General features: G+C 41.0%; 2 protein-coding genes across 20 annotated transcripts in view; one reads left to right on the forward strand and one right to left on the reverse strand.

Moving 5' to 3' along the window:
- Window positions 1–7,191, forward strand: part of ITGA2 (integrin subunit alpha 2) — a 108,877-nt gene extending 101,686 nt beyond the window's left edge. The window contains exons 29-30 of one of the 2 annotated variants that reach the window (XM_086361667.1): window positions 3,083–3,199; window positions 3,630–7,191. In XM_086361667.1, coding sequence (XP_086217793.1) covers window positions 3,083–3,199; window positions 3,630–3,710 — 198 coding nt within the window. In that variant the 3' untranslated portion in view covers window positions 3,711–7,191. Of the gene's footprint in view, window positions 1–3,082; window positions 3,366–3,629 lie in introns of those variants that run through there. The other variant, XM_086361666.1, reaches the window with a different exon arrangement.
- Window positions 1,994–24,223, reverse strand: MOCS2 (molybdenum cofactor synthesis 2). 18 transcript variants are annotated; one of them, XR_015148721.1, is made up of 9 exons: window positions 23,078–23,136; window positions 21,495–21,616; window positions 20,173–20,317; window positions 18,350–18,506; window positions 17,747–17,874; window positions 16,998–17,148; window positions 15,800–15,923; window positions 13,835–13,940; window positions 4,805–5,477 (listed from the first exon to the last, which is right to left on the reverse strand). XR_015148721.1 is itself a non-coding variant. In XM_086361671.1 (8 exons), exons 3-7 carry the CDS (start codon window positions 20,268–20,270, stop codon window positions 13,872–13,874), a joined length of 570 nt encoding a protein of 189 aa, XP_086217797.1. In that variant the 5' UTR covers window positions 20,271–20,317; window positions 21,495–21,616; window positions 23,078–23,136; the 3' UTR covers window positions 1,994–5,477; window positions 13,835–13,871. The 18 variants fall into 18 exon arrangements, 9 of the variants coding, with proteins under 9 accessions (XP_086217797.1, XP_086217801.1, XP_086217803.1 ...); XM_086361671.1 differs by lacking the exon at window positions 18,350–18,506 and having other exon boundaries at window positions 1,994–5,477; XM_086361675.1 differs by lacking the exons at window positions 18,350–18,506; window positions 23,078–23,136 and adding an exon at window positions 21,950–22,441 and having other exon boundaries at window positions 1,994–5,477.
- Between the last annotated feature and the right edge of the window lie 3,727 nt (window positions 24,224–27,950).

Consider the following 27,950-nt stretch of genomic DNA (forward strand, 5'->3'; position numbering starts at 1 on the left):
TCATATCCCTCCCTGTGGGTCGTGGAGTCTGGCATTCCATTTCTGACAGTTTATGGAACAGTCATTCTTCTCACTTACCTGTATATAGAACTATCTTAGTGAAACTCTAAAAGTCTAATGTTTATCATGTTGAGTTTTTTTTGTTTTTTCAGGCAAGGATTTATTAGGGCCCCTGCTTTAGCAGGGCTTCCCTGGTGGCTCAGAGGTTAAAGCGTCTGCCTGCAATGCAGGAGACCTGGGTTCGATCTCTGGGTCGGGAAGATCCCCTGGAGAAGGAAATGGTAACCCACTCCAGTATTCTTGCCTGGAGAATCCCATGGACAGAGAAGCCTGGTAGGCTACAGTCCACGGCGTCGCAAAGAGTCGGACACGACTGAGCGACTTCACTCACTCACTCACTCACTGCTTTAGCAGTTGGGGAGCAAGAATGAGTTAACAGATTCCCCTGCTTACTCGCCCCCTGAGAGGGGAGCTGTTTTTTTTTCTTATATGGGGTGAGGGTAGGGGGCTGTATCCAGGGGTCAGGCTGGAGGGGTGGCTCGGGTGGTTTGCCCACCCCTCTGCCAGTGCTGTGTGCAGGGGGCATGTTGAGCTTTTGACAAGGGTGTTTGCTGCTCTAAAAAGCCCAGCTGTGTACTTGCCCTACTCCATGTCCCCACATTGGCAAAGCTGGATCAGACATGATGATCCCACAGAAGGCAGGATGCAAGGGGTTCCATCTGGCTGTGGCCCCCTTCTCGCTGCTCCAGCCTCAACCAGCACCTCGGCTCCTCCTTGCTGCTCATGCTTTCACTAAGTAATCTACATCCTAGGCCATGAAGTCTAAGTCATGCTCGTTTGAATCATACGTAGTATTTCAGAGTATTTTTAAGTGCTGAAGCATGCTTAATAAATAAGGCATTTATTAGAGGGCTTTTTTTTTTTAAGTAGTACTCCTTACAGCTGACACTGACACTGTAAGACACATCCACTCATTAGATCTTCAGTCTAGAGAACTATAAATGCTTCTCTTGATTTAAAAAAATAAAGATTTGGCAAAGAAACATATGTTCACAGAAAACAGAGGTTCACTGTTACAAGAGCTGGCATGGGACGACCTTCCTTTGCACTGCTTAGAATATGCTGTTTAGGTATAGCGGGATTTCCATGCTCAGTTAATCTGCTGGCAGAGAACTGGGCATTTTCTTCCCAATGCTTTTGTTAGGAATTGGAAGCCAGTTCAAGACTCTGCCCCCAAGGCCAGCTTGGCAGCTGGCCTCAATCCACTGCTGCAGCCTATGGACTTGGCTAAAATGCCAATGGCCTTGTGAACCCTGGGCCTCTCAGTGCCTGCGAGTAGAGCTCACAGCACTGCCGTTCCACTATTGTCCCAACAAAAATGATTCCACACAGCATGCTTTTCTGCTTCTGGTTTAGGACTATCAGAGAAGGCCCACACCCTATCTTCAGGGGCTGGAGTGTGGAAAGACAGAAATGGAGCCAAAGGAAATGTGGGATTCAAAATCAGAGTGCTGTGAACTTAGCCTGCAGGGTTGGGGGAAGGAAATACTATACATATGTTAAAAGTTCATTTCAGAAAAATACAGTATTCAGACAATACCTGGACCTCTGCTGAAATCTTTAAGAAAGCTGCACTAAATAAATGTGTTAATGAAAAGTTTAAATTAACATCAATGAACCTTTTGGGAGATTTTTCTTTCCATGGTTTTCTCTGCTCAATACTGATAATAGAGGCCAACTACTACTTGTGCCTATAAAAATATATTTTTTAATTCAAATACTATTTTAAATAATTTTTAAATAGTTTTTGGAATCCAAAGAATAAACTGACCTATCCCTATACGTAGACGAATGATTCTTAGATTTGAATTCTAAGCCTGCTTAAAAATCTGATACAAAAATCTTGTACTCATGGTTCCCTAAAGATCCGTGGAGGCTGGATTAGGACGTTCTAAAATAGAAGTAGGGATATGACGGCCAATACACAGTGAACTATATGAATTTAGTTATTTTATTCCTAAATTTACAAAGTTTTATTTTAGCTCTTCAAAATCCAAATTAGAAGAACTATAGTCACCAAAAAACCAGACCAAAATTTAGCCCAACTCATAAATTCTTTGGTGAAAAGCAGCTCATCTCTCATTGTAATTCAGTGTTAAATGTAAGTAAGTTAGTTAGGTTTTCTCCTCTCATTTGGTTCCAAAATGTAACTCTTTTAAGAATATTCTTTGTGGAGGAAATGGTTGTGATTCTTTCTCCAATTAAAAAAAAAAAAAAAAACAAAAAAACCAGAGCATTACTGTTAGAACTTACAGCAGCCATGCTGATGCTGTGGTTTAGTAGCTAAGTCATGTCCAACTCTTTGCAACTCCATGGACTGTAGCCCACCAGGCTTCTCTGTTCATGGAATTCTCCAGGCAAGAATACTGAAGTGGGTTGCCATTTCCTTCTCCAGATCTTCCCAACCCAGGGATTGGCAGGTGGATTCTTTACCACTGAGCCACCAGGGAAGCCCAAAGTCACAAAGACTGCCAGAAAGTGGACATTAAGAATCACGCATAGCCTCAAGGGCAATTTATCACTGAAAATGTCAGCTTGAGTCTTGAGATATTACTTCTACTTGTTAACAACTCATTATCAAGTAATCTTGAGTGAGAGTAAGTGAAATCAACATTTTAGGAACCCAATACAAAATTGTTGTTTAATCACAAGGGATTTGGGTGGTTAATTTGTTGACTTCCCTCCCCAAGACTGGGTTCCAAATGCTTTCACTTGAGTGGGTGTCAGAAACTGAAGTTCCCATTTCATAAATGATTAAAGCATCTGAGATCGTCAGAGATGACATGCCTGCTAAGCACTGATGCATTTAAAGGAAGAAAAGGGGAAGACTTGCGTGCTGCCTTGCCTGTATTTGCAGGCGCATTTCCTCGAGATTCTACTTCACAGTGTTTAAGGATTGTGATCGTGAGGAAATCACATCCCCTTTCTAGAGCATCACTTTTAAGATTAGAGGATTTGACTAGACCATCTTACTTTTTTCCTAGTGCTAAAATTAACAATTGTTTTGTATATACACTTACAGATTCCCCTTACGATAATGAAACCCCATGAGAAAGTTGAAGTACCGACTGGAGTGATAGTAGGAAGTGTAATCGCTGGAATCCTTTTGCTATTAGCTCTAGTTGCAATTTTATGGAAGGTAAGAACTGTTTCGTATTTTAAAATGAGGGTCCTAAAGACCTCTGCCAATTTCCTTATTACAGAGCAACCCTACATTTTATATTGTAAGAAAAAAGTAAATGCAAGTTAGCTTGCAAATTCTCACTCATGTTTTTGAAAACAATCAGTAAGGATTTTATCTCCAGTGGTCTTGATCCCTTTCCCCCAACCCTCCTTTCGTGCTGACCCTGAATGTTTTGTTCAGCTGCAAATAAGTAGACCCTGAAATTTTTAACTTTATGCAATTCATTCAACTCTGGATATCAATCTCCTCGTTGAAGGGCTGATGCTAGGTCAGTATTCTGCACAGCCACCTCTCTGGAGCACCCCGCTCTCTGGGGGCCAGGGCTTGGGTCTGGGTCTTATACAAAATTAGCCACAAGTGGTAACATTTTTACATCATCTTACAGCTTGGATTCTTCAAAAGAAAATATGAAAAAATGGCCAAAAATCCAGATGAAACTGATGAGACCACAGAACTCAACAGCTGAATCACCCAGCAGCTCCCACCATAGTGGGTAGCAGCAGCAGTACCGCCAGAGGTTACTATTCACATGAATGGATTTTTTTTTTTTAATACCAGGGTAACTTAATAATGTAATAATTAAAACAGAACTGCAGGTCAGTTTGGAAAGAAATTGTGAGGGGATTGGGAGGGCAGGGGTACAAAGGGTAAAAGACTTATTTTATATGGAGGAAAAAGTGCTCTTTACCGCTGGCTGGTCCAGAGTACATTATCATGTACATTGTATCTGAAGCATGACATGTTTCCAAACAGGAGAAGTCTTAAGAGAAAAATACAACCTTTGGGGGCGGGGGAACCCAATTATTTAAAACGACTGTTTTTAAACAAGTGGAAGTAGTAGGTGTAGATACATCATTAACTTGGATTTTGATACTGTTGGGGGAAAAAAACAGGTCAACTTTTGCTGCTTGTCCAAAGTTGCCACAGAGGATATTTTCAGTGATAATTTTGTTTATAAACGAGGTAAAACTTGCTGTTGTCAGCCCACAGCTGTTTCCCAGGGTCCCGTTTCTTGTGATGATGTGCTTATCAAAACATGCTTGATGACTGGTAGGAGCCTCCTGCAGACGGAATCTCCTCTTAAGTGGCGGAGGGTTAGGGGCCTAAAGGGTTTAGAGGCCACAGCACTAACTTTTGTTTAGCATCTATAACATTTATAGTAAAATCTTGTCTGCTGGAGTCCCCGCTGGGAAGAAGGAAGACATTTCCTTTCTCCTTTAGGATGAAAACTGGCTGACCTGGCTGGCACCTTGTCAATTTTTGAAATTTGAGTAATTGCTTTGGAATCCTTTCTGCTTCCACAATGAACCTCTCCCATGTCCTGGTGCCTCATATTCTGCAAGCCTGCAGCTGCCCACCTTCCTCTCCAGGAGTCTGGAGTTTTCCACCCTTCTGGGACTCTTGTCCAAACCTCCACTCCCAGGGCAGGGGCTCTTCCCCAGGTGTGAGGAGGAAGTTATCCGTTCCACTTCCCGCACTTGCGTGAGTTACTGTATAATCCCCTTAACTTCAGGGAGCTGTTTTCAGTTGGCTAAACATGTAAGAAAAATTAAGTCCAAGTGAACTTCTAATTGTTGATATTTCAGGCAGGGTAAACAAGGGAAAATATAAATAATCTCAGGAATTTGCAGGAAATTACAAGACCTTAGAAACCACCTAGTAAGCACCTACTGTGCTTGGTTCTGGAGAACTTACATTTCCAGAATAATGACTTTAACCTGGGAGTTTGCTCACCAGAGAGTCTCAGGCCCCAATTCCTGATAATCTTATTTAGTCATCAAATTGGGATGAAGCCTGATGACCTGTATTTTAACAAGGGTCCAGGTCCTTATGATGTAAACGGGCCACCTTGTGGAACACCATCCATTCCTCCGCTGCACCTTCTTTTCTCTGTTAGTTTCTAGGTTCATCCTCTAGGCAGGCCTGAGAGAGAAAGCGCAGAGGCAAAGGCTGTGGGGACTATTTTCTGTCAGAAAATACATACTTAAAGCTTCAGACAAGTCGCTCAGCCCCTGAAACTTCAGCGTCCTCGTTATAAAATGGGGGGCACTGGGGTGGAGCTCAGGAGTGACACTTTCAACTTTTAAAAACCCATTGTCTGGGTTTCTTATAACACAAATAGACAATCCTCCCAGAATGTGACTCGGAAGTCAGGAAAGCAGGCACGTGCCCGCGTGCGTGTCTCTGATGGTGGCGCAGGGCTGTCTGCACAGTTCCGGGATTCATTTTGCGTCTGACGAAACAAAGGGAAAAGAAACAATTGGCAAAAAAATGTCAGGGGTTTGTAACAAAAATGACATTGTATTCTCTAGTTAACATGTGCTAGAGCCCAATTCTTGTAACAGCTGTGTGGACTCAAACACTGTTTCATTCCAAGGAGTGTTTAATAAAAGAACGGAGGGGAAACTGGTCATTACGTTGATAAAGACTATTTAATAAACTGGGTAACCGCTGTATATATATGTATACTAGTTCTTCAAAGTAATATACTAAGAATTACAGCATGTCATCCTCCTTTACTCTGCCTCTAAGCTTCCTCAGATAAACACTAGACAGAGGTCACATGCCCACAGCAAGCTGGTGAGCTCTGGTGAGCCTCGCCTTAGATGAGTGGCCTTGAAGGCACTGTTTCCATGAAGGAGCTGGATTACTGCAAACTTAAGAAGCCAGCCACTCGTCTCTGCGCCATTTATCTCGCTGGGGTAGGGTCTCTCAGCCCTGGCTCTACAGACACTGGGGCCAGGTAACTCTTTCTGGTGGGGGCCTGTCCGGTGTATTGTAGGATGTTTAGCGGCATCCCTGGCCTCGGCCTACAGCTCTACCTACCCGCATCAGAGGCACCCTCTCCCCCTCGTGGCAATCAAAAAATGTCTCAGACACTGGCTGACGCTTCCTGGAAGGTATAGTCGCTCCAGCTGAGAACCACTGCACGAGAGCACGTGGCCTAAATATACAGCTTCTGTCACCAGACCACGGGTCTAAGGCAGAGGTGCCACTGAGCAGTATTCCTTGAGCACTTTTAAGCAAAGGTTGAAGAGTCATCCAAGATATTTAAAAATTGTTTAAAAAAAAAAAACAGCTCTGTATTCCTATTCAGCCATACTTTTGTTTTAAAAGTAAGTAGAATATAGGGCTTAAAAGATGTCATCTTAAAGTTTCCATTTCATAAATGGTATATAGACAGTGTGTATAGAATGGGGTAAGAACTGAGTTGCTTCATGCATGGCTGCCATACAAGCTTTACAAAATAATAAAGTAAAACAGTCTAAAGAAACTGCATTGAAATTTGAATTTTGTGCATCGTTCACTTCAGCAGCAAACTGAGAAACTGGACAGATTCCTAACTGGATGTGTTTTTATAAAATAGTGAACATTATTAACTGTGAAAAAAAAGTGGAAACCAATTTATCATAATCACACAAGTGATTATACTAATGGTTATTACACAAGTAGTTATTATAAAAGGTGTAATTTTATAGTGTATCTATTCTGATATACAGTTATAACTTAATATATGACAATCTCATAAATTAAGATATCATAAGCATTAAACAGGATTCCTCAAACTTCTCTCCCTGGTCCATCTTTAATACAGTTTGCACATAGAAAATAATCATATACACGACTTTCAGGAGTATGCCCTCATTAATGCACACTCATTCTAATCAGTTAGAAAGACTAACCATGTAGGGGAAGAAAGTATATATGGGGGCAGTGTCTGAAACAAAATGTTGACTGTTTGAACCTTAAAGAATGAAAATGTAGCCATTATGTAAATATTAAAAAATGGTTTCATACCTGGTTTATTTTGGCAGATAAAGTCAAAATGTAAATGTATATATTGCACAACTATGCTAAATTGTATATTTTTTAAAGACAAATTGTCTTGGATCGTTTCCTTCATACATAATGTATAAATCTTTAAGAATATTTGCTGTTTTGATTAACTGGTTTTTGTCTTTTTTTCTCTCCACCAAAAATATAAAAATGAATGTATGCATGTTTGTACATGAAGTGTCACACAGTTCATTTGATTTCTAAGAAACAACCAAATTGGAGCAATAATCAACATTAAATTAGTTAAGAGCTTTTCTCCTATTAAAGTATGAGAATCAAACAGAAGAGTATTATTCAATTGTAAACCACTCTTTACAGAGCACATTGCTGAATATCATTAAAATCATTTTGAAGATAAAGCTGTTCACTTTGGAATTTGAACTTTATGACTTATGGATCTCGCTGTATTTATCTTGTGCACTCACTGTGCTTGAGAACAGTCAAGACTCAGTTATAAGAGTGAGGATGTATCTCACCACTTATAACAGCAGTGGCCACAAGGATGTTCTGCAGGCAACAAGCCGCCTGCAGTTTAGAGACGAGGTGTAAAGCCTTGCTCCTCAGTGTGGTTGACAGGCAGGCAGCATTTGCATCACCTGGAGCCTGTTACAAAATGGAGCTCTCAGGTGCCATGCAGAACTGAATTCCAACTGGAAGTTTAATAAGATCACCAGATGATTTACAGTATGCTACAGTTTGAGAAGCATCACTCTAAAGCACAACTTATCTCTAGAAAGAAATATGTGTCTGAAACAGAAAAAAGAATCAAAACTACTGCAGACTACACGAGCAGTCATCTGCATAGTTTAAAAAAAATTTTTAATAGAGCATTTACATACTCTTAAGAATTAAATAAGCTGAAATGAATGTGCTGAAATTGTAAAACAAGACACATATCAGGTTCAGAGACTGGCTGTCACTGCATAGATGGTGCACTGATGCAAAGGCTGAGGGGAAGGTGCTGCCTTTCACAACCTGTGCACAAATAGCTCTGATTCCCACCGCCCCCCCAACACCTCCCTCAATTCGACCCATCTCAATTCTGGTGAAGCACGTGACAAAAGCAGACTGCAGAACCACCACCAGTAAGTGTACCTTATATGCTTCATACATTAAAATACAACTTTGGAGAAAAAGAATATTCATTTTTGTTTTGTCACAGTGGGTTAGGAAATGCTGCTACCTGTATGAAAGCTAGCATTCTGTACCAAATCAGAACATACTTTTATATTTCAGTATTTTAAAAAATAATCCATTTATTCTTTATCACCTTTGAAAAACTACACAGAGCATAAAAATAATCCTCATTCTATCGTGTGTTTATTCGCTTAGTTGTATGTGACTCTTTACGACCCCTATGGACTGTAGCCCGCCAGGCTCCTCAGTGCATGGAATTTCCCAGGCAAGAATACTGGAGTGGGTTGCCATTTCCTCCTCCAAGAGATCTTCCCGACCCAAGGATCAAACCCACGTCTCTGGCATTTCCTACATTGGCAGGCGGATTTTTTACCACTGTACCACCTGGGGGTTCATCCTAGCATAACCCTTTAGTATTTTAAAGATAACCAACTAAAGACTGAAAATTTTCTTATTCAAAAAGAAGGGCTGATTTTCATCTGAGGACCACTCCAACCTAATTAAAAGAAAAAGGCTACTAATTAAATCTGAAATTTTTGATTCTGTGCATAGAGTAAAAAGCTAACTCACTCAAATTGCTCTTGCTATAGCCCTGGCTCTACCGCCCTCTGCTGGGTGAGCTGCCTAACTACACCACACAAATCATGGAATGTAAAGAGGCCTTTACTAGACCGATGGGAGTGAGGAAGGGAGTGGAGAAGAAAAGCTCACTGCACCTATCCACTTCATTCGTCATGCCAGGTACTTTTACACATCTCTAAGCACTACAACTACACATCACGTCAGGGGTGTTTAATATGGGCTTCAAGTGCTTAATGGGCTTCCCTGATAGCTCAGTTGGTAAAGAATCCGCCTGCGATGTGGGAGACCCCAGTTCAATTCCTGGGTCGGGAAGATCCCCTGGAGAAGGGATAGGCTACCCACTCCAGTGTTCTTGGGCTTCCCTTGTGGCTCAGTTGGTAAAGAATCCACCTGCAATGCAGGACACCTGGGTTTGATCCCTGGGTTGGGAAGATCCCCCAGAGAAGGGAAAGGCTACCCACTCCAGTATTCTGGCCTGGAGAATTCCATGGACTGTATAGTCCATGGGGTCGCAGAGAGTCGGACAGGACTGAGCGACTTTCACTTCACTTCACTCCAGTGCTTGACGCCGACAAAACTTCTGAGCACTCCTGCGTGCATGTTATGGTTAGACACTGATGATAGAGACAAGTCCCCAGTCTCAGGAAATTGATGGTCTAGTGATAGAGATACACTAACAGATGTAGCACCTGAGACAGCGCGCTAAGCGCCACTGTAGGGTATAAAGTGGAACAAGGAATCCAGTTTGAGAGAGTGTAGTTGGAGCAGGCTCTCTGCAGAGGTAACATTTCATCAAGGAGCAAGTGAGGAAGCAACTGAGGGAATACCCGGAGGAAGGGCATCCTAGCAAAGGGGCAGGCGAGGACCCTTGGGGAGAGTGAGCCTGCCACAAATCACCACAGCAAAGCAGGGAGCCTGGAACGAGAGAGCAGTGAGGCAGGAGCCGGGCCATGCAGGCTGTCGGTCATGGTGAGGACAGAGGTTCTGGGGTGTGATTACCTATCAGAAGGTTCAAGTAGGATGATCAAGTGACCAAAGTAGGAGAAGGAAGGGGGACTGTCACCAGGCCACAGCAATAGTCCAAGAGAAATGGGAGTGGTGGCTTGGATGACAGATGCAGCAGAATAAAGAAATGAGTGGATTCAAGAGGCATCCGATAGGAATTGCTTTCCAATTGTCCAATAGGTTCATTCAAGATCTAAGATCAAGACTCAAATTTTTAACTTCTTAACTCACTACTTCTCAAAACATACTGAAAGTATAGTGACTCAGCAGCATATGTAAAGAACAAGCAGAGCCACAAAATCACAAAACAGTTCACTAGAACATCTGCTGCTACCTTCACTCAAAGATAAAATTTTCACTTTTGCTACCTGTTAAAACACTTGAAACACAAGAAATCAGCTTCCTACTTCTTAAATGAACTTCCTAAGCTGTCATATAAAGCCACAGTCCCCAAGTGACTTTAAACATTACAATCTATTTAAAGGTCAGTTTTTTTAGGTTACTCTTCTACTTAGCCAGTTAAGTCACAGACTTATAGAAAGGCTATGTCAGAGTGATGCCAGCTCCTTAATATTTCACCAATTAACTTTGCCACTCCTAAGAGAAGTGGGGATCAACGACGACCCGATTCAAGTCCAGTGCAATGCACTGAAAACTGTCAGACGCTCCATCCCAATTTTAGCATGCCCCAGATTAACTCCTTAACCTGTCTGCACTGGAGACTTAAAAGCTTAATAGTCTGAGTTCCTGATTTAAACAAAACCTACTTAAAATGAAGATATGATTAAAAAAAAAAAAAGATGCTTAGAGAATGTTTCATGTACTTTGTATCAGGTCAGTTCAGTCGCTCAGTCATGTCTGACTCTTTGCAACCCCATGGATTGCAGCACACCAGCCTTCCATGTCCATCGTTCCATCACCAACTCCCGGAGCTTGCTCAAACTCGTGTCCATTGAGTCAGTGATGCCATCCAACCATCTCATCCTCTGTCATCCCCTTCTCCTCCTGCCTTCAATCTTCCCCAGCATCAGGGTCTTTTCCAATGAGCCAGTTCTTTTTATAATTACTATCAATAAAGATCCTCTAAAGAAATTGAGTATAAAAATTCCAAAAGCCACATAGACTTCATATGAACATAAACTCTAAGTCCCTTCCAAAGGAACCTTCAAGTTGTAGGCTTTTGAGGATGCAAAAGTGAGGTCTTCAGTGACTCAGTGACACTCAGTGAGAAGGTAGAGCTGTATTTGCAGGATGACTTCACTGAACTCCTTGCTGTACAATAAGAGGAGCTTGGTAATGAAGGCCTGGTGGACCTGGAGGCCCAGAGGGAGGACAGAGAGGAAGAAGCAGTAACTGAAGGACCGAGGAAAGTCACGACACAGGAAAAGGCAAGGGCTCTTCTGTATTTGAGGAGACACTGTCAGCTTTTGAGGCACAAGCCCTGAACACAGAACGGTACACGAAGGCTGCAATAGCTGTTCCGAATGCAATCCAGGGCTACCATGTCATCTACGATGAGAAAAAGAGAGCTACTACTCAGGCATCACTGGATCATTTTTCAAGAAGGTAGATAATTCTATCTGCAGCCAGCAAGGAACCAGAACCTGTGCCATCAACGTCAGGGGTGAGTGAAACTGCAGCTTGCCCTCTGGCTCCTGTCACTGACGACCCTTCAGCTCTGCCATCTCCCACTTCCTCTCCTTCCTCCAGTCAGTAAGTCTTCTTACCTGTTCACTGGATGCCAGCTCCTATTTACCAGCTCTTATACTGTACTACTGTACTTTTGGGGCTTCCCTGGTGTCTCAGACAGTAAAGAATCTGCCTGTAATGCAAGAGACCCGGATTCGATCCCTGGGTCGGGAAGATCCCCTGGAGAAGGGAATAGCAACCCACTCCAGTATTCTTGTCTGGAGAATCCCAGGGACAGAGGAGCCTGGCGGGCTACAGTCCATGGGGTCACAGGGAGTCAGACAGGACTGAGTGACTAAGCACACATACAATATAAAAAAAAAAAAAAACCACCCAATCAAAAAATGGACAAAAGACCCAGAGAGACATTTTTCCAAAGAAGACATACAGATAGGTAAAAGGCCCATGAAAAGATGCTCAACACCACTAATTATTAGAGAAATGCAAATCAAAACCACAATGAGGTCTATCACCTTACACTGGTCAAAATGGTTATCATCAGTCAGTCTACAAATAAGTACTGAAGAGAATGGGGAGAAAAAGAATCCTCACACACTGGTGGTGATCATGTACAATGGGGAAACCACTACGGAAAACAGTTTGGAGGTTCCTTAAAAAACTAAAATAAAAGCACCATATGATCAAGTAATGCCACTGCTGGGTATATATCTGGAAAACATGAAACTCTTAATCTGGAAAGGCACATGCACCCCAGTGTTCGTAGCAGCGCTACTTACAACAGCCAAGACACGAAGGCAGCTCAACAGATGACTTAAGATGAGACACACTCACACTGGAGTATTGCTCACCACACAAAAACCATCCTTCGCTACAACATGAATGGAGTATTATGCTTAGTGAAAAAAGTCAGAGAAAGATAAATGCTGTATGATATGACTTACATGTGGAATCTAAAAAAATAATACAAATGAATCCAAATATAAACAAAAACACCTAGAAAACAAACTCACGGTTACCAAAAGGGAGAGGATGAGGGGAAGGACAAATGAGGAATGTGGACTTAACAGATACAAACTACTACACGTAAAACAGATAAGCAACAAAGATTTACTGTGCAGCATAGGAAATTACGCCAAAATCTTGCAATAACTTATAATGGAATATAATCTGCAAAATAACCCCAAATCATTATGCAGCACACCCAAAACTAATCAAATATTGCAAATCACACTTCAGTTTAAAAAAAAAAGAACTATATGAAAATTATATACTAAGATCTATCAAGGTAATATATGGGTTGACCAAACAAAAACTGGACCATTATTTAGTATGAGATTTTGCAGAAAGCATACCTTTATTAATGACTTCACTAACAACAATGCTGCTTAAGCTCAAAAGATATCTGAAAATGCTTTACTAAATAATCGTATAATTTTCCTTCTTAATTGGTTGTGAGTACAATCTTCTAACATTAAAACACAAAACACCCTTGCTAGTTTGTCTTGACAATTTTATGCTCATTTATATACTGATACAATAACAAAATATAATAAGCATGATAAGATTATACTAGATTCTGAAATAGAAGAAATCCTCATAATTATGAAATATCTTATGTATCATCAGGCTACCCCAGTGGCTCAGCGGTAAAGAACCCGCCTCCCAATGCAGGAGATGTGGGTTCAATCCCTGGGACGGGAAGAGTCCTCGGAGAAGGAAATGGCAACCCACTCAAGTATACTTGTCTGGGAAATCTCATGGACAGAGAAGCCTGGTGGGCTACAGCTGACAGGGTCTCAAAGAGTTGGACACAAATGAAGCGACTGAGCACACACGCATCATCACTGAGTTTTTAAAAACAAGAAAATATTGCTTTAAACTTATAAAATTGTACTTAGCTTATTTTTTTAAATATATAAATTCTAAAAATATATCAAGAGTATCTGATAAGGACTTTTTATAACTTGCAGTTCTGCCAACATTCCCAAAATGCATCCCTGACAACAATATCGCTGGGCATAGGGGCAGGGGGGTGGGGTCAGGGTGCTGGGGGTAGGAGGCGGACAGAGGGGGCAGCCTGAGATAGTCACTGATGAGGGGCGACCCCTCAGTGTGAGTCACATTACAACTGGAACTGTCATAGAACGGTTTGTCCACCACAGGCATCACTCCTCACATTCAAATTATTTTCCATTTTTCTCCCTAAAGCCTTTCTTTCCTCTGTTTCTAGTTCCCATATAAGCCCTCGTCCTAAACACTCATTTATTTTGCTTTCTTTTCTCCTCTCTTTTGTTCCACTGGTATAACATAAGAGATCAGCTTCATTAAACTATCTTCTAGAGAAGAAGAATGGAAATATGATCAAAGATAAGAATTTACCTAGTTTAAATTTTAGGGCTCTAAAAACCTAAGTGGTTTAATCACTGGTTGCCCAAAAGCATTCTTTGTTTCTTTTCCAAGATGATGATGATTCTTCATAGATTTCCTAAAAAACAGAACCATAAGGAGAATTCAAAAGAGAGCATTTTAATACATGCAAATACACTGGAATAAATCAGGCAAATGAGTATCACAACTACTTAAATGTGCTCTTCTTTTAACAATCCAATGGACATTTGCGTAAGGCATTGACAGCAAAAAAATAACCAAACATGCTTCCTACACTCAAGGATTCAGTCCAGTAGGAGAAACAACAGACAAGAAGCCTTAACAAGGCAAGGTGCCAACATCGAGAAGAATAAACTATTAAATCTACTCAGGACCACGATGGGCAATAGCCTGAGCAAAGTTACGCCGGGAAGACGGAAGGTCTTTAAACACTTTGTTCTATCAGACACACCTGCTACTTCCACATTTCTAAACATGCTTTTCCAAAGGCAGAAGGGATGTTTCCATTAGCTCTGAAATTAAAGAGACCACCACGGAGGTTCCTAAACAGGTCTGAGCTACATGCTGGTGACAAGTGCTCTGTAAGTGCCTGCCCTACCCACCACCCTCTTGCCTACGTCACAGACAATCTCAAAGCACAGGCTGGAACCAGAACCAGACTGGAATTTAGACAATTTGGGGACAGAAGAGGAATAAGAATATCACGTATTCTTCTCTCTCTAATCAGATTCTATCATGTTGGCCACAAAGTTCAGGGTTTTCCATTTTATGGACACCCTCTCACCTTCTACAGACAGAGAAGCAAACAGAAAGCCCAGCTAGTCCTCAACATCCCATCTCCTGCTCTCTCTACTTTGTCAGCTGGCTCACTATTCTTTCCTCCCAGGTAAAGAAAGCTCTTTCAGCCAGGCTCACAATTCATTCTGGAAGGCTCTTTCTACCTTGCTCGCTCCAGGGGCCTGTCTCATGGTCTATCAAAATGGCGGCAGCCTTGCTCACAGCCAAGCAACCAGATACCTGAGCTTCACTAGGACAGATTCCTTTCACACACGCTATCTTCTAGTTCTTAAGTATCCCCTTATAACAATGGGTTTCAGTTTTAATTCAGAAAATATGGGTCACTAAATTTCATAAGCGGTGGTTCAGAGTCCAACTAACTCATCTCAGCACTGACTGAAGCAGGAGGCTCCTAGAAGGACTCGCCCTCTGGTCCTTCACTCCGAGCCCCGCTCTACTGGGCAGTGAATGCATTCCTCAGCTTTGCATTCAGCCATGAGCCGTGGGCAATTTGAGGCTCTCAAGTGGAATTACATGTGTCTCAGAGTTCTGAGTTCCTACTGTTGAGGTAACTATACCAGGGGAGAAATCAGGGAGCTGGGCCTTTTCATCTCTTCAGGATGCTCTAAGAAGGGAACTGTTTGCTTTTATTGATGGGTTTGATGTATGGACCGAAAACAAGCTAGACTTTCTAACTTAGGTCTTTAAATCCACTCTGCATTTTCTCCACAGAGGCAATATCCTTTTTTTTCCCCCTGAAATGAAGGCATTCTAGGAGACGGTTCTTTTGCCTTGAGAAATCTCTATTTTAGCCATTGCCTAAATAGCCATGCATGATTCCTGCTCTCCAAAGGAAAGACCCTCTAACTCAAGGGAATTCAATTCCAAGGGATACTACTGCACATATGAGCCACTGGAACATTCCAGACTAGGAATTCTAACTGCTACCACTTGCTGAGGTCTTCTCCCAGTCATGCATTATTTGAGGCATGTATTTTTCATGCTTGGAAAGAAGATTATTACATAAACACCCTATTTCATAGATAAAAGAAAACAAGATCCTATAAAGTCAGGGAAGGCCCATGAATATATACTCTATGTACTCTTTTTCTTTGTCCTTTAAAAATTCCTAAGAAAAAATCATGTCCAGAGAGAAAGGTAGGTATTTTTCTAACTTACCTTTTTCCATATGGGCACCCTGGCTTTTAAAGCATCAATGGCATAGCTCACAGCTTCAAGGGATGCAGCCCTGTGGGCTGAGGACACAGCAATGATAACGCTTGCTTCTGTCACTGGAACCAAGCTTTAACAAAATGAAGACAAAAATTCATCATCTCCTCTGAAGCTGCATGTTAAAGAATCAACACATGAAAAAAAAAAAAAAATTCCACTGAAATCCAGCGAACGTTTAATTCCTAGAACTAAATATCTGAGCTTCAGCGGTAAAGAATGGTAAAGGCTCAGTGGTAAAGAAACTGCCTGCCAAAGTACGAGACACAGGAGAGAGAGGTTTCAATTCCTGGATTGGGAAGATCCCCTGGAACAGGAAATGGCAACCCACTTCAGTATTCTAGCCTGGAGAATCCCCATGGACAGAGGAGCCTGGTAGGCTACCGTCCACGGGGCCGCAAAGAGTCAGATACAACTGAAGCCACTGAGCACAACACACAGAACTAAATATCCAGTTCTATTTTACCTAAACATCCCATTTAGTTAGAAAACAGTAATTCATCTCAGTTGCATTTAGCAGAAGCCAAAGCTGTGACCAACTTGTTAGCATGTATCCACTAGATTTATTTGATGGGCACCAAGAAGAAAGAGACCTCACTGATTCAAGTATCTGATTCAAATAAACAAGGCACAGGTCAGGTAATGTCTAGAAATACAAAGCAATCGCATGATGAATATAACACAGAATTTAAAATACTGAATAGCAAAAAACAGTAAATAACAGAATTGATAACAGTATTAAAAAATATAGTAGATGATAGATTTAGTCCCACTGCTGGGTTCTTTACAAAGCCTGGAATTCTACTCTTCTCAGAGATATAAAAAGATGAACTAATTTCATGACCTCAAGAGGCTTTTACATCAAAAAATCTCAGACTGTCATATAAACAAAGTCCAGACTACAAAACAGCTGGGCACAGGGCCTGAGAGTCTTGCACATTTGGACTTTGTTACAGCATCTACCACTACTACTCTCCAAATGTTACAATATAACAAGCAGCCCTTAAAGGCACAGTCGCTCAGAATGATACATGAACCTCCCTCTCAAGGTAATACAGGATGCCAGTGAAAGATCTCAGAATCAGAATTAGTACAAAGGTGGAGAACAACCACGCTTAATCTTTTAAACTGATAAAGGAGATCATACCCAAGTCGATGAAACACTGCTATGTGTCTGACTGGCCATTTCTCTCTCATGTCACTACAAATTTTTCTTATCTCATTTTCTGCCATTGGTAGATATGCTTCATACTCTAAGCTAATGACTTTTTTCCCTTCGAAATTATTCCTTGTAGTCCCTAAAAAAAAAAAAATTTACAAAATAAGGCTTCTCCTTATAGTTGAAATAGCCACACTAATAAAAAAAAAAAGGAGGGGGTTATTTTTTAATAGCATACCAGTTTGTGTAAAAATTACTTTGAAAATTTCTAAACATGAAGACTTGATTAGAAAATCAAAAGATAATTATCACAAAGATGAGGAAATAAAATGACACTGATTAGCCAGGTTTACTGAAAATACTCAAAAGACAAACCAGTATATATTCCCTTTCTAAGAACAAAGATTTGACACTTGAAAACATCACGCTCCCAGGATTATCATTAAGTTAATTATCATCACCATTTTTTCCTCTCAATATCTGGAAAACACAGAATTCTCTATTAATAATGTTTTTTATTCTACTTTTTTTTTTTTTTTTTGTCTTTAAACACAGGTTAATTTAAAGATTATTAAAGCAAAGTAAGAACTAAAAATTTCTAGTCACCACCATGGGTAATCTCGGCTTACTGCTCAGGATCTTAAAATCCTCTGACTATTAACACTCGAATAGGAGAAACACTTGCTAACTTCAACCGTCTCGTACAGTCAATAGACACTATGAAAATTAAAACTCACCTACAAAGAGAGATATTGCGCCACAGAGTGGAGAAATCACCAGCTGTGAGACTTCATCTACTGAAAGTTTCTCAGATGTGAATTTTATTATATCTTTAGATTTCTCTTCAACTTCATTCATATCTTTTCTAGAAATAAGATATTACTAAACCTTAATATGGAGAAGGAAATGGCAACCCACTCCAGTATTCTTGCCTAGAGAATCCCATGGACAGAGGAGCCTGGTGGGCTGCTGTCCATAGGGTCACACAGAGTCGGACACAACTGAAGCAACTTAGCATGCATAGCAAACCTTAATATAGGTACTAGAGTCAAAACACCAATTTATCGGCTGTATTTCAATTTATGGTTTTTTCTACATTAGAAATGTTCAATTCAGTCACTCAGTCATGTCCAACTCTTTGTGACTCTTAGATATGTTAGGAGGCATGATTTGAAATATGATGATAAAAATAAATGTAAAAGTTTAGCAGAACTCAGTAATTTACAAATACCCCTAATGAATCAAGCATGTTATAAGAAGTTTACCATTAACATCATCACTTAAAAGGTAATCTATCTCATTGGTCGAAATATTCCCCATTCTAGAACTGCTACTCTTACCTCCTTCATCCACAGGCACATCACCTCTAAACCACTATGTTACCAAGCAGTACACTCAGTACTGGCTTTTTCTTTATCCAAACAGGAGAGCAAGCAGAAATGACGGAGATGCCACAGGAACTGGGTTCATTTCATCAGGCACAACCCAGTTAAGTAACTGAGGAAACAAGGGAATGAACTGAAGGCCTATTCATCAGATGCTATAGGTCCTTTGCCATATATTTCATTTCATCCATCAAGGATTTATTACATACTCACTAAGTGTCAGAGATTGGATATTGGCTGGGGGACAAAAGACCTGGCTCCTGCACTCAGGGCACTTATGCTGGAGGAGGAACAAAGCAGGAAATAGGAATTACAAACAGGGATAACTTATAGAAACAAACAGGGTTCTGAGACAAAGCATGGGGGTTGGGGAAGGGGTACTTATGAGGATATTTATGATCACACTACTGAAGAGAAAAAAAAAACTACTGGATTATTCTGATGCTACGAGATTTCAGGATGTTTCAACCTCCTGCACGTGCCACCTGAGTTTTTTCCACTTTTTCTTGCAATATGATATAGGTAACCCAAACATCTATGAACTTCAGACCACACTGAGTCCCATAACTTGATTCTATAAGAACACAGATTCTAAAACTGCATGTTAGAAATCTTGCCAAACACATTCAAATAATACACACTGCTGCTGAGTATCTTCCTAATCTTCTCAAAGGACAGCTCTAATCATCACACGCACACACACACCTTCAATGGCAGGCGGTTGTTTTCTGAATAAATTCCAAACTCAAAAAGCAGCATTCTTCTATAACCATGGTGGTGATATGGTGGCTACAGTTTTCAAATCAAATTGAGATACATATCTAACAAAGAATAGTATTTTTTCTAAATAGAAGATCTTGCCAGGTGATTTGCTTTGCAATATTTATTCTTCACTTTTTGGGGGACTGTCCTCCAGGAGAGTGGAGAGAAAAAATGAGAGAAAGAAACAGGCATTCATGGCTTGTTTTTTCCTTTAATGCAACCAAAATTTTGCCATCTAGGATGATACTTACTCTTGACTTTGAAATAAAACCACTATCAAATTAAGAAAGTTTTCTTTCATTCCTAACTTACAATTAGGGATGTCTATTAATTTCTACATTATTTATTTCTCAGTTGACAAATTAAGCCTCATTCTGTTTGCCTCTCCACATTATACTAAGCAAGGTTCTTACACATTATCATACTCAGACATGGACCTCATTTTTATGTAGTAGAAAGATGACATGGGTCCTAGAGCCATTTGCAATACAATTATAACAATAAAGCTGTCTTTTTGTACCTGGAAAATGGCAAGCTTTTTTTTTCCTTAGGAAAAGAAATATTCTTACTTTCCAGCTACGCAATTTTTCTCCATTTCTCTGTAATGAGGAAAGCTATTATCCAGTATTAATAAGCATTATTTGTGGAAAAGTACCCAGAAAGTCCAATAATCTGACTTCAAATGTTGGCTCTCCCACTTATTAGCTATGTGACCATGACAAGTTTTTTTAACTTCTTTTCGGTTTTCCCTTCTGCAAAATAGGAATATTAAAACACCAGTGTCTGGTACTGTGCTCCACACAAAATAAAAGCTCAACTGAACCATGTTAAATCAATAGAGTGAACATATCAAAATGACATTCAACTGCAAAGATGATAGGCATTTGTAAGTCCACCTGCACCAATAAAGAGCTGGTGCAGGCAGTCTTACAAAGAGTATAAAGTAAACAATATACAGGTTATTATCTGTATGATCCTGCTCCACAACACTGGTTAAGAAAAAAACTCTCACATACCCAGGTGGCTCAAAAGTACTACCCTCCACTAATGGGAGGGATAACGGCAATTTCGTCTCCTGATTGAAGCAGGAGGAGCTGATCTCCAAGCTCGACATATTCTTGACGAACAGCAAATATCACTTGATTTCTGACATCAGCCAATCTGAAGGACAAAAAGTATAATTAGACCTATCAATTATTAGCCTATTAGCTGTTAGATCCTAAATCTCCTCAGCTGCAATTAAAATTACATAAATACTATTTTATGAAGCATCCTCTACAAAATGACTAATTAAACTCACTCATATTTTGCAGAGAAAGTATATATCCACTGAAGAACATACTTATTCACCATGACGAATGCAGTAAATTGCTAACAACTCTTTACTGGATGTTGGGTGTCTTAGGCAATTAAAGAAACAAAGAAACAAACAAAAAACCACACTAAACTGGAGACAACATTCAGACCAAGTTAAAAAAAAAAAATTTATCAGTGCATGCCCTCCCCAGGAGCTTTCCATCTAAGGAAACAAGTATGCCAAGTATACCCTGTAAGGCTGCAAAATACCAAGTGCCTCTCAGCCAGGTGAAAGGTAAAGTAGGACAGAGGCCCAACCACTGCCGTTGATTATCAGGGCACTTTAAGAACTTAAAAAGATATGAAATCAAGAAGGAATAGTTTTCTTTTGGAACATACATTGTGGACTGTCTGCTACACAGCACCAAAGCTTCAAAGTTAAACATCTACAAGGATTTAAGTGACACTCAGTATTCCTGGAACACGTTCAGGTGAGCCAATTTTGTACTTTGTTCCAAAGAAGACTCATCTGAGGTAGGAACAAGAGCAGTAAAATCAGACAATTCTCAAGAATCAGAAAAAAAATAAATCAAATGTTGCAAAAATGCAAATTCAGTAGCAGCTACCGTTTCTTATCTTTCATTTTTCTTTCAGTCTTAAAAATTTCTATCTTGAGTTCTCTAAAGAAGCGGTGGGACATAAAAATTTAAAGCACACATTTTAACAGAATTTGTAACAATTTCATTTAATGCTATAAAAATGCAAAATCTAAATTTTCAGTATTATGTAAATTAAAAAAGCTAATATAGTCATGTCTCTTTCGGAGTATCTCAGCTCACTGTGTTTTTTAAGTAAAATATAAAACTTTTCTTAAGGAACTGTTTATTTTTAAATACTATAAGTTTTCAGAAAAAATACAGCTAATGATACTTTTGACATTAAACATGGAAATCAACATTAACTTCTTACTTTTATCATTTACTCATGCATTTTTAAATATTAAAAAGTGCTTATCATATACATTCTACAAATTTTTAAGTACCCTGGATGGCGTGTTTCTATCTCATTCCACAGCTGCAATGCTTTTATTTCTTGCGGCACAGAAATGGTCTCAGAGCGAATTCCTGCTATTTCAGCGCTTTTTGCAAAATACAACACTTCCACCTGAAAAGAAAGAAAACATATTTAACAGTAACAACTCATAGCCCTTTTCTGACTCTCAACGTGGGGTTTTGTTTTTCAAACGCATTACTTTAATCAAAGACACTTTTGATAAGTTAGAGAAAATTAAAATGCCCATAAAAATTTCATTATATCCACAATTTTGAAAAAAATGTAGGCTTTCTAAGTATAATTCAGACTTTCAGATGCTTTTTAGCTTTATAAATGTACGCGTGGCACGACTAAACCTCTAACAATATCTTCTTAGAAACCATGAAGTTGGCCTTTAATTTACATAAAATTATAGGCAATAGCACCCCACTCCAGTACTCTTGCCTGGAAAATCCTGTGGACGGAGGAGCCTGGTGGGCTGCAATCCATGGGGTCGCTAAGAGTCAGACAAGACTTCACTTTCACTTTCATGCATTGGAGAAGGAAATGGCAACCCACTCCAGTGTTCTTGCTTGGAGAATCCCAGGGATGGGGAGCCTGGTGGGCTGCCGTCTGTGGGGTCGCACAGAGTCGGACACGACTGAAGCAACTTAGCAGCAGCAGCATAGCACCTTTTATAAGCACTTAGGCAGTGAACAAATGTCTGAGTCAAGAGATGAATTACACAAATAAATGACCAAATAAGTGAAAGACACGTCTTTCACGGTTGTTATGACCTTCGATTCCAGTCTACATTACATTGAACCCAGCTGTCCGGAATTATGTTACGAAACATACAAACCCTGATAGTTACAAAAGCAGATGGGTCTGAAACACAGGATAAACCGGTATTCCCTAGGACAAACCTATGTAAGACAGCCTGGTATCCAAGGGATCCGCCCAAGTAAAATAACCCACCTATCACTCGGAGCAAATCATTCTCTACGAAACAAGCGTGCGTGAGTGCTAAGTCACTTAAGTCGTATCCGACTCTGCGACTCTGTGGACTGCAGCCCACCAGGCTCCTCTGTCCATGGGATTCTCCAGACAAGAACACTTAAGTGGGTTGCCGTGCCCTTCTCCAGGGGATCTTTCCGACCCAGGGATCGAACCCCCATCTCCTGAGGCTCCTGCACTGCAGGTGGATTATTTATTTATTTATTTTACCGCTGAGTCACTAGGGAAACCACGAAACAAGCAGAGGTCTGCAAATAATCAACGGTTGGCCAATGCACAGATGCAGCGCTTTCACCTAAGAATTCTTAGTTAAGAGCATTTCTTTTTAAATTGAAAACTTGTCTTCTTAGGAAAGAATAATCTGAGAAGCGTTTAGGAACCAGCTGGTCTTCTGGGCCGTCACCCGCGTAACTAGCGTTCGCGGAAATCGACTTGACTTTCTTTGGGGAGGCCACAGCAAAGCCTCCGAAACCGGGAGGGGCCACCACCGCGGTGACAGTCTCCGGGGTCTGACTGAGCAGGGCTGCTTCTGTGGAGGAAAAGGCGGACTCATTCGGGAAGACTTCCCACCCTTACCTGGCACCGGGGGACCATCCCGCCAGGAACGTCTCGCCCGCTATCCCGGCCGCGGAAGCGGAGGCGCCAAGTGGCGCAGCGCGCAGGCGCAACCTGCCGGCCCCTTCCGCCCCTACGCAGCACGCGCAGAGCTGGTTCCGCCCCGCTGTTTACCTAGCTGAGTTTGCGCCGCGGTTCCTTAGAGTTGGGTGTTCGGTCGCGGATGGGTCGCGTTGGTGGGCGAGAGGTGGCTGTCATTCAACGGGTAAAAGGCAGACCACGCGTGCCTTTATCCTCAGACGAGGCGCCGAGGTACAGGAGAGCCGATCCTGGACTTTCCTGGACACCTGCCTCCTCCGTTACGGAAACTCTGCTTTTCCGCTCGCTCACCTGCAGGCTTCTCTTTCACAGTGTTTACCTACCCCCGCCTTCTGGTGAAGCAATGGCAACCCACTCCAGTACTCTTGCCTGGAAAATCCCATGGACGGAGGAGCCTGGTAGGCTACAGTCCATGGGGTCTCGAAGAGCCGGACACGACTGAGTGACTTAACTTTCACTTTTATGCATTGGAGAAGGAAATGGCAGCCCACTCCAGTATTCTTGCCTGGAGAATCCCAGGGACAGAGGAGCCTGGTGGGCTGTCGTCTGTGGGGTCGCACAGAGTCAGACACGACTGATGCGACTTAGCAGCAGCAGCAGCACCTTCCGGTTTGTAATTACTGTTCATTAGATGCTTAAGGCATTTGACCTGTATACATTTATACTTTTTCTGAGTAGTTTACTATCTGCTTAGTGATTTGTCCGCGCACTCCTCTACCATCTCCAACTTTTTACCACCAAGAATTCTTTTAAATTGGGTAGTTATGTAGTTACGTGAGTATAAACGAGGCGGCCCTCTCCTTGCAGCTCACAGTCCTGGATGTGAAACGGTCATGAACCAGTGATGGTAGCTCAGTGCACCGAATAGAATATACTAGGCTTACATCTTCATTTCGTGGGAATGGAGGCGGGGGATAGAGGCTGGTCACCTGAGGAGTGTGGTCTACGAAGTCCTCTTGGAGGAGAGAGATGCTTGAGCTAAATCTGCTTTAAGGATCGGCAGCAAAGGGCAGGGTGGGAGTAGGGATGAGGAAATTTTACTAGCCTTTGCCAAGCCAGAGGGATATAAAGCAGCATAATGACGTCACAGAAGGGCAAAAAGTTGGCCAAGTAGGTGTGGCTCCTGCAAGGAAGTAGTGGGAAATGAGACTGGACTTATCAAGTAGTAGCCCACGGACAGAGAAATTGACAAGGAGTAACACTAAGGTGGGGGTGTTCCCAGTGGCACAATGGTAAAGAATAGGTCTGCCAATGCTCAGGAGACGCAGGAGAGGTAGGTACCATCCCTGGTGGTAGTTTAGGCGCTAAGTCATGTCCAACTCTTGTGACCCCATGGACTATAGCCTGCCAGGCTTCTCTGTTCATGGGATTCTCCAGGCACTAATACTGGAGTGCGTTGCCATTTCCTTCTCCGGAAGATCTTACCAACCCAGTGATTGAATCCAAGTCCCCTGAATTGCAGGCAGATTCTTTACCGACTTAGCTACAAGGGAAGCCCAGGTACCATCCGTGGGCCGGGAAAATCCCCTAGAGAAGGATATGGCAACCCACTCCAGTACTTTTGCCTGGAAAATCCCATGGACAGAAGCCTGGCGGGCTACAGTTCATGGGACTACAAAAGAGTCAAACATGACTGAGCGACTAAACAGCAACAACACCAAGGTATATTCTGGCAAAGTTGCTAAACAACTTTAACTAAACAAGTATAAAGAATTATATTCACATCCAGGTAGAAAAATAAGGGAGTGATGACAATGACCTCAGGACTGTCTGAAACATCTGATGCCAGAGGATGGTGGTGTGCAATATCTAAAAAAGCCTGAGAGCAAAGTATGACCCAAAATATTACATATAGTCAAGCTGGTGTTGATAAAATACAAATTGACACTCCTAAACTCACAAAAGCTCAAAAAGCACAATAGCTCAGATAACAACAGCTCTTTAAAAATCTCCTTGGGCAGAAATCCAGTCAATCAAGAGGGTAGTCAAACTTTAAAACTCAGTGTTAAGGAAGTTAATGGTAAAAAAAAAAAAAACTGGAGGTGAGATTTTAATCCATTTAAATATAAACCAAAAACAACTGTGGGATTATGGAATTAAGTGTAAATGACATCAGAATATTTTGTTAAAAAATAGAAACTGCCCCCAAATTGGAACATGTAGTCAACAAAACATTGATTCAAGATGCTTAATAGCTCTCACAATCTTGTTAAGTTTAGAAGGCTGTGTTAGGGGTGACTATGTCTTATAAGTAAATATTCTGATGATTTTTAATTCCTTTAGTTTCACTTCAGTTATTTTGTTGTAAATAAAGTACAAGTGAAAATAAAATCTAAAAAGAAAATTGATATATAGTATCATATATATATATATATCTTTAATGCCCAAAGAAAAGGGATGGAATAACATTCACCAGATAACAGTTACCGTATCTGGGTAGTAGAATTGTGGATAATATAAAAAATACTTTTGCTTCCTCTTGTAAATTTCTGTGTTGCTTAATTTTTAACAGTAATAAATTTATTGAGTGTTCTTTGTGTTATTTTGTGCTCTTGTTGTCATTTAGGCTCTGGGCATACATCTGTGAGCTGTAAGAATAAGGTCCTTGCATCATGGAGCTTACTTTCTCATTAGGAAGATAGGCTATATGTAAGAAAACAAATAAGGACAGTTTGATGAGTGGCATGTAGGGGAGGAGCAGGGTGCCTGTTCCTTAGGGTCAGAAGGGAATGAACACTGAGCTGAGCTGAGACCTGAAGGAGGAGAGGAGCCAGCCTGTGCAGTGCCAGGGAAATAGTTTCTGGACAATGGTAAAGTGGTTTCCGGGTAGGAGAGGACTCTGCACATTTGAAGAACAGAAGAGAAGCTAGTGTGCCTGAAATATAAGTGGGAGATCCTGGTGGGATGATTTTGAAGAGATTAAAGGGAATCTGAACATTAAAGATCCTGGGAGGTCCTGGAAGCCAGCTAGGATTTTATTCCACTTTCATTCGGAAGACAGACAGACAGACACACACATGCACACACATTTTCAGATTTGACCCTGCATCAGCTTGGAGTCATTTTGAGCAACCGGAGCACAACAGTTCTGAAGAGAAAGCTGACAAAGCCTGATCCTTGGATATTTCACTTATGCAAGCTAATAGATTCCTTATTTTGCCCTAATATTTTCTGCTGTCATTTTGAGCTATTAAACAGTATCTAGTCCCAGGCACCATGTCATACCTTTTGGCCCACTATCAGGAACTCTCCGTGAAATGCTATTTAGCGTCAGTGACTTTATGCAAGTTGAAGCCTATATGCTATGTTAAAAAATAGAGGAAATAGATTTTAAAATCTCAGTCCACATATACCTTTTTATTAAGTGTAACATAATTTGTAGAAAGTGAAAATATCTCTGAGGAAGTCAAGTGTGGTGGGAGATCTGTAGTCATTAGTCATTTAACTGATATCTTTAAGATATTTTTGGAAGTAGAAGTGTTATTCTCTCAGTCATGTCTGACTCTTTGCAACCCAAGGGACTACAGACTGCCAGACTCCTCTGTCCATGGGGATTCTCCTGGCAAGAATACTGGAATGGACTGACATTCCCTTCTCCAGGAGATCTTCCCGACCCAGGGATTGAACCTGGGGTCTCCTGCATTGCAGGTAGATTCTTTACCATCGAGCCACTAGGGAATCCCTAAGATATTTTTGGTGGTATGTAAATTTCTCAGTAAAAAATAGATGATGTCATAGTTATTCTTTAAATTATTAGTTCAACATAAACTCATCTAGAATTACTCTTTTTAACAAGTCACCCAGAATTCCAAGCTTTTTTCTGTACAACTGGCTTGTAAAGACACATTGTAGCATTTACTAATAAACAGCCCAGCTGAGAGCCTTGCACCTTGTAAGTATACAAAAAAGTTGTTGATTCAGCTTTGTATTCGGATAGAATTATTTACAAAAACATCATACTCTACTTGTGTGATTTTATTCATTGGTCACAAACATAAAACCCAACATAAAAGGTTTTTTTTCCTTTTTTTAAGGAAAAGAAAATCAAAACAAACATTCCCCCCTTGTGGTTAAAATTCTAATTACAAATCCTTCATCTTACAAGTGGGAAGAAATTTGATACAAAAGAGCTTTTTACCAATATTATATGTACTTTACTGACCATATTCTAAAACCAATATGGAATCTCCCAGTTTCAGATAACAGAATAAAGCCAGGCCTCAAAATTTCATTAGTGAAATCTAAAATATACACAACAAATTGGTTAAAAAAGAGAGAGAGAAAAATGTCTCGCACAAGGGTTGTGAACCAATGGAAAGCAAAGCTATGTAAAGGAACACAGTGTGGGCGCTAGGAAAGCTCCTCCTAATAGCTTTCTGGAATCATTAAGAGGAAGAGCTGAAGTAAACAAAAACCTGAAAAACATTACCGAAGTGGAGTTGGTGAGTCAGCAATCTGTAGAACTGGAAAACCCACAGGCTACAGAAATAAAAAAGAAATCTGAGGCAGTTGCAGATGCATGAAGAGGCTGAGTCCAGAGTCCTTGGTGGACAGGCCAGGCAAAGTCCTCGTCATCGTAAAGGTGCTCAAGAAGAGAGCCAAATTTACTTGCCACACAGCAATCTGGGAGTAGAACTGACTGACACCTGAATACCGGGCAAGAGCACACGCAGGGCTGTCTTTCCTTAAAAGGAACAAAGATTCCAGAAGCCCAGATCCAGCTAGAGGTTGAGAATGATCTGAAGCTCAAGTTTATCCCTGGACGTAAAGAGGACAGCCCTGCGTTAGGAAGTAA

Source organism: Bos grunniens, chromosome 20 (assembly GCF_055505025.1).
Source record: "Bos grunniens cultivar Pamir isolate PY7600 chromosome 20, Bosgru_T2T1.0, whole genome shotgun sequence".
In the NCBI taxonomy this organism is placed as follows: Eukaryota; Metazoa; Chordata; class Mammalia; order Artiodactyla; family Bovidae; genus Bos; species Bos grunniens.

Bases quoted from the DNA above. Each gene is read 5' to 3' on its own strand.
- MOCS2 (XM_086361678.1), bottom strand. The intron at 17,149-17,746 runs GTGAGTTTTAAT...TTTTTTTTTTAG, and splicing joins CGCAATATCTCTCTTTGTAG to GGACTACAAGGAATAATTTC. The intron at 15,924-16,997 runs GTATGATCTCCT...ATTTTGTTAAAG, and splicing joins GCAGTGTTTCATCGACTTGG to CTTGGTTCCAGTGACAGAAG.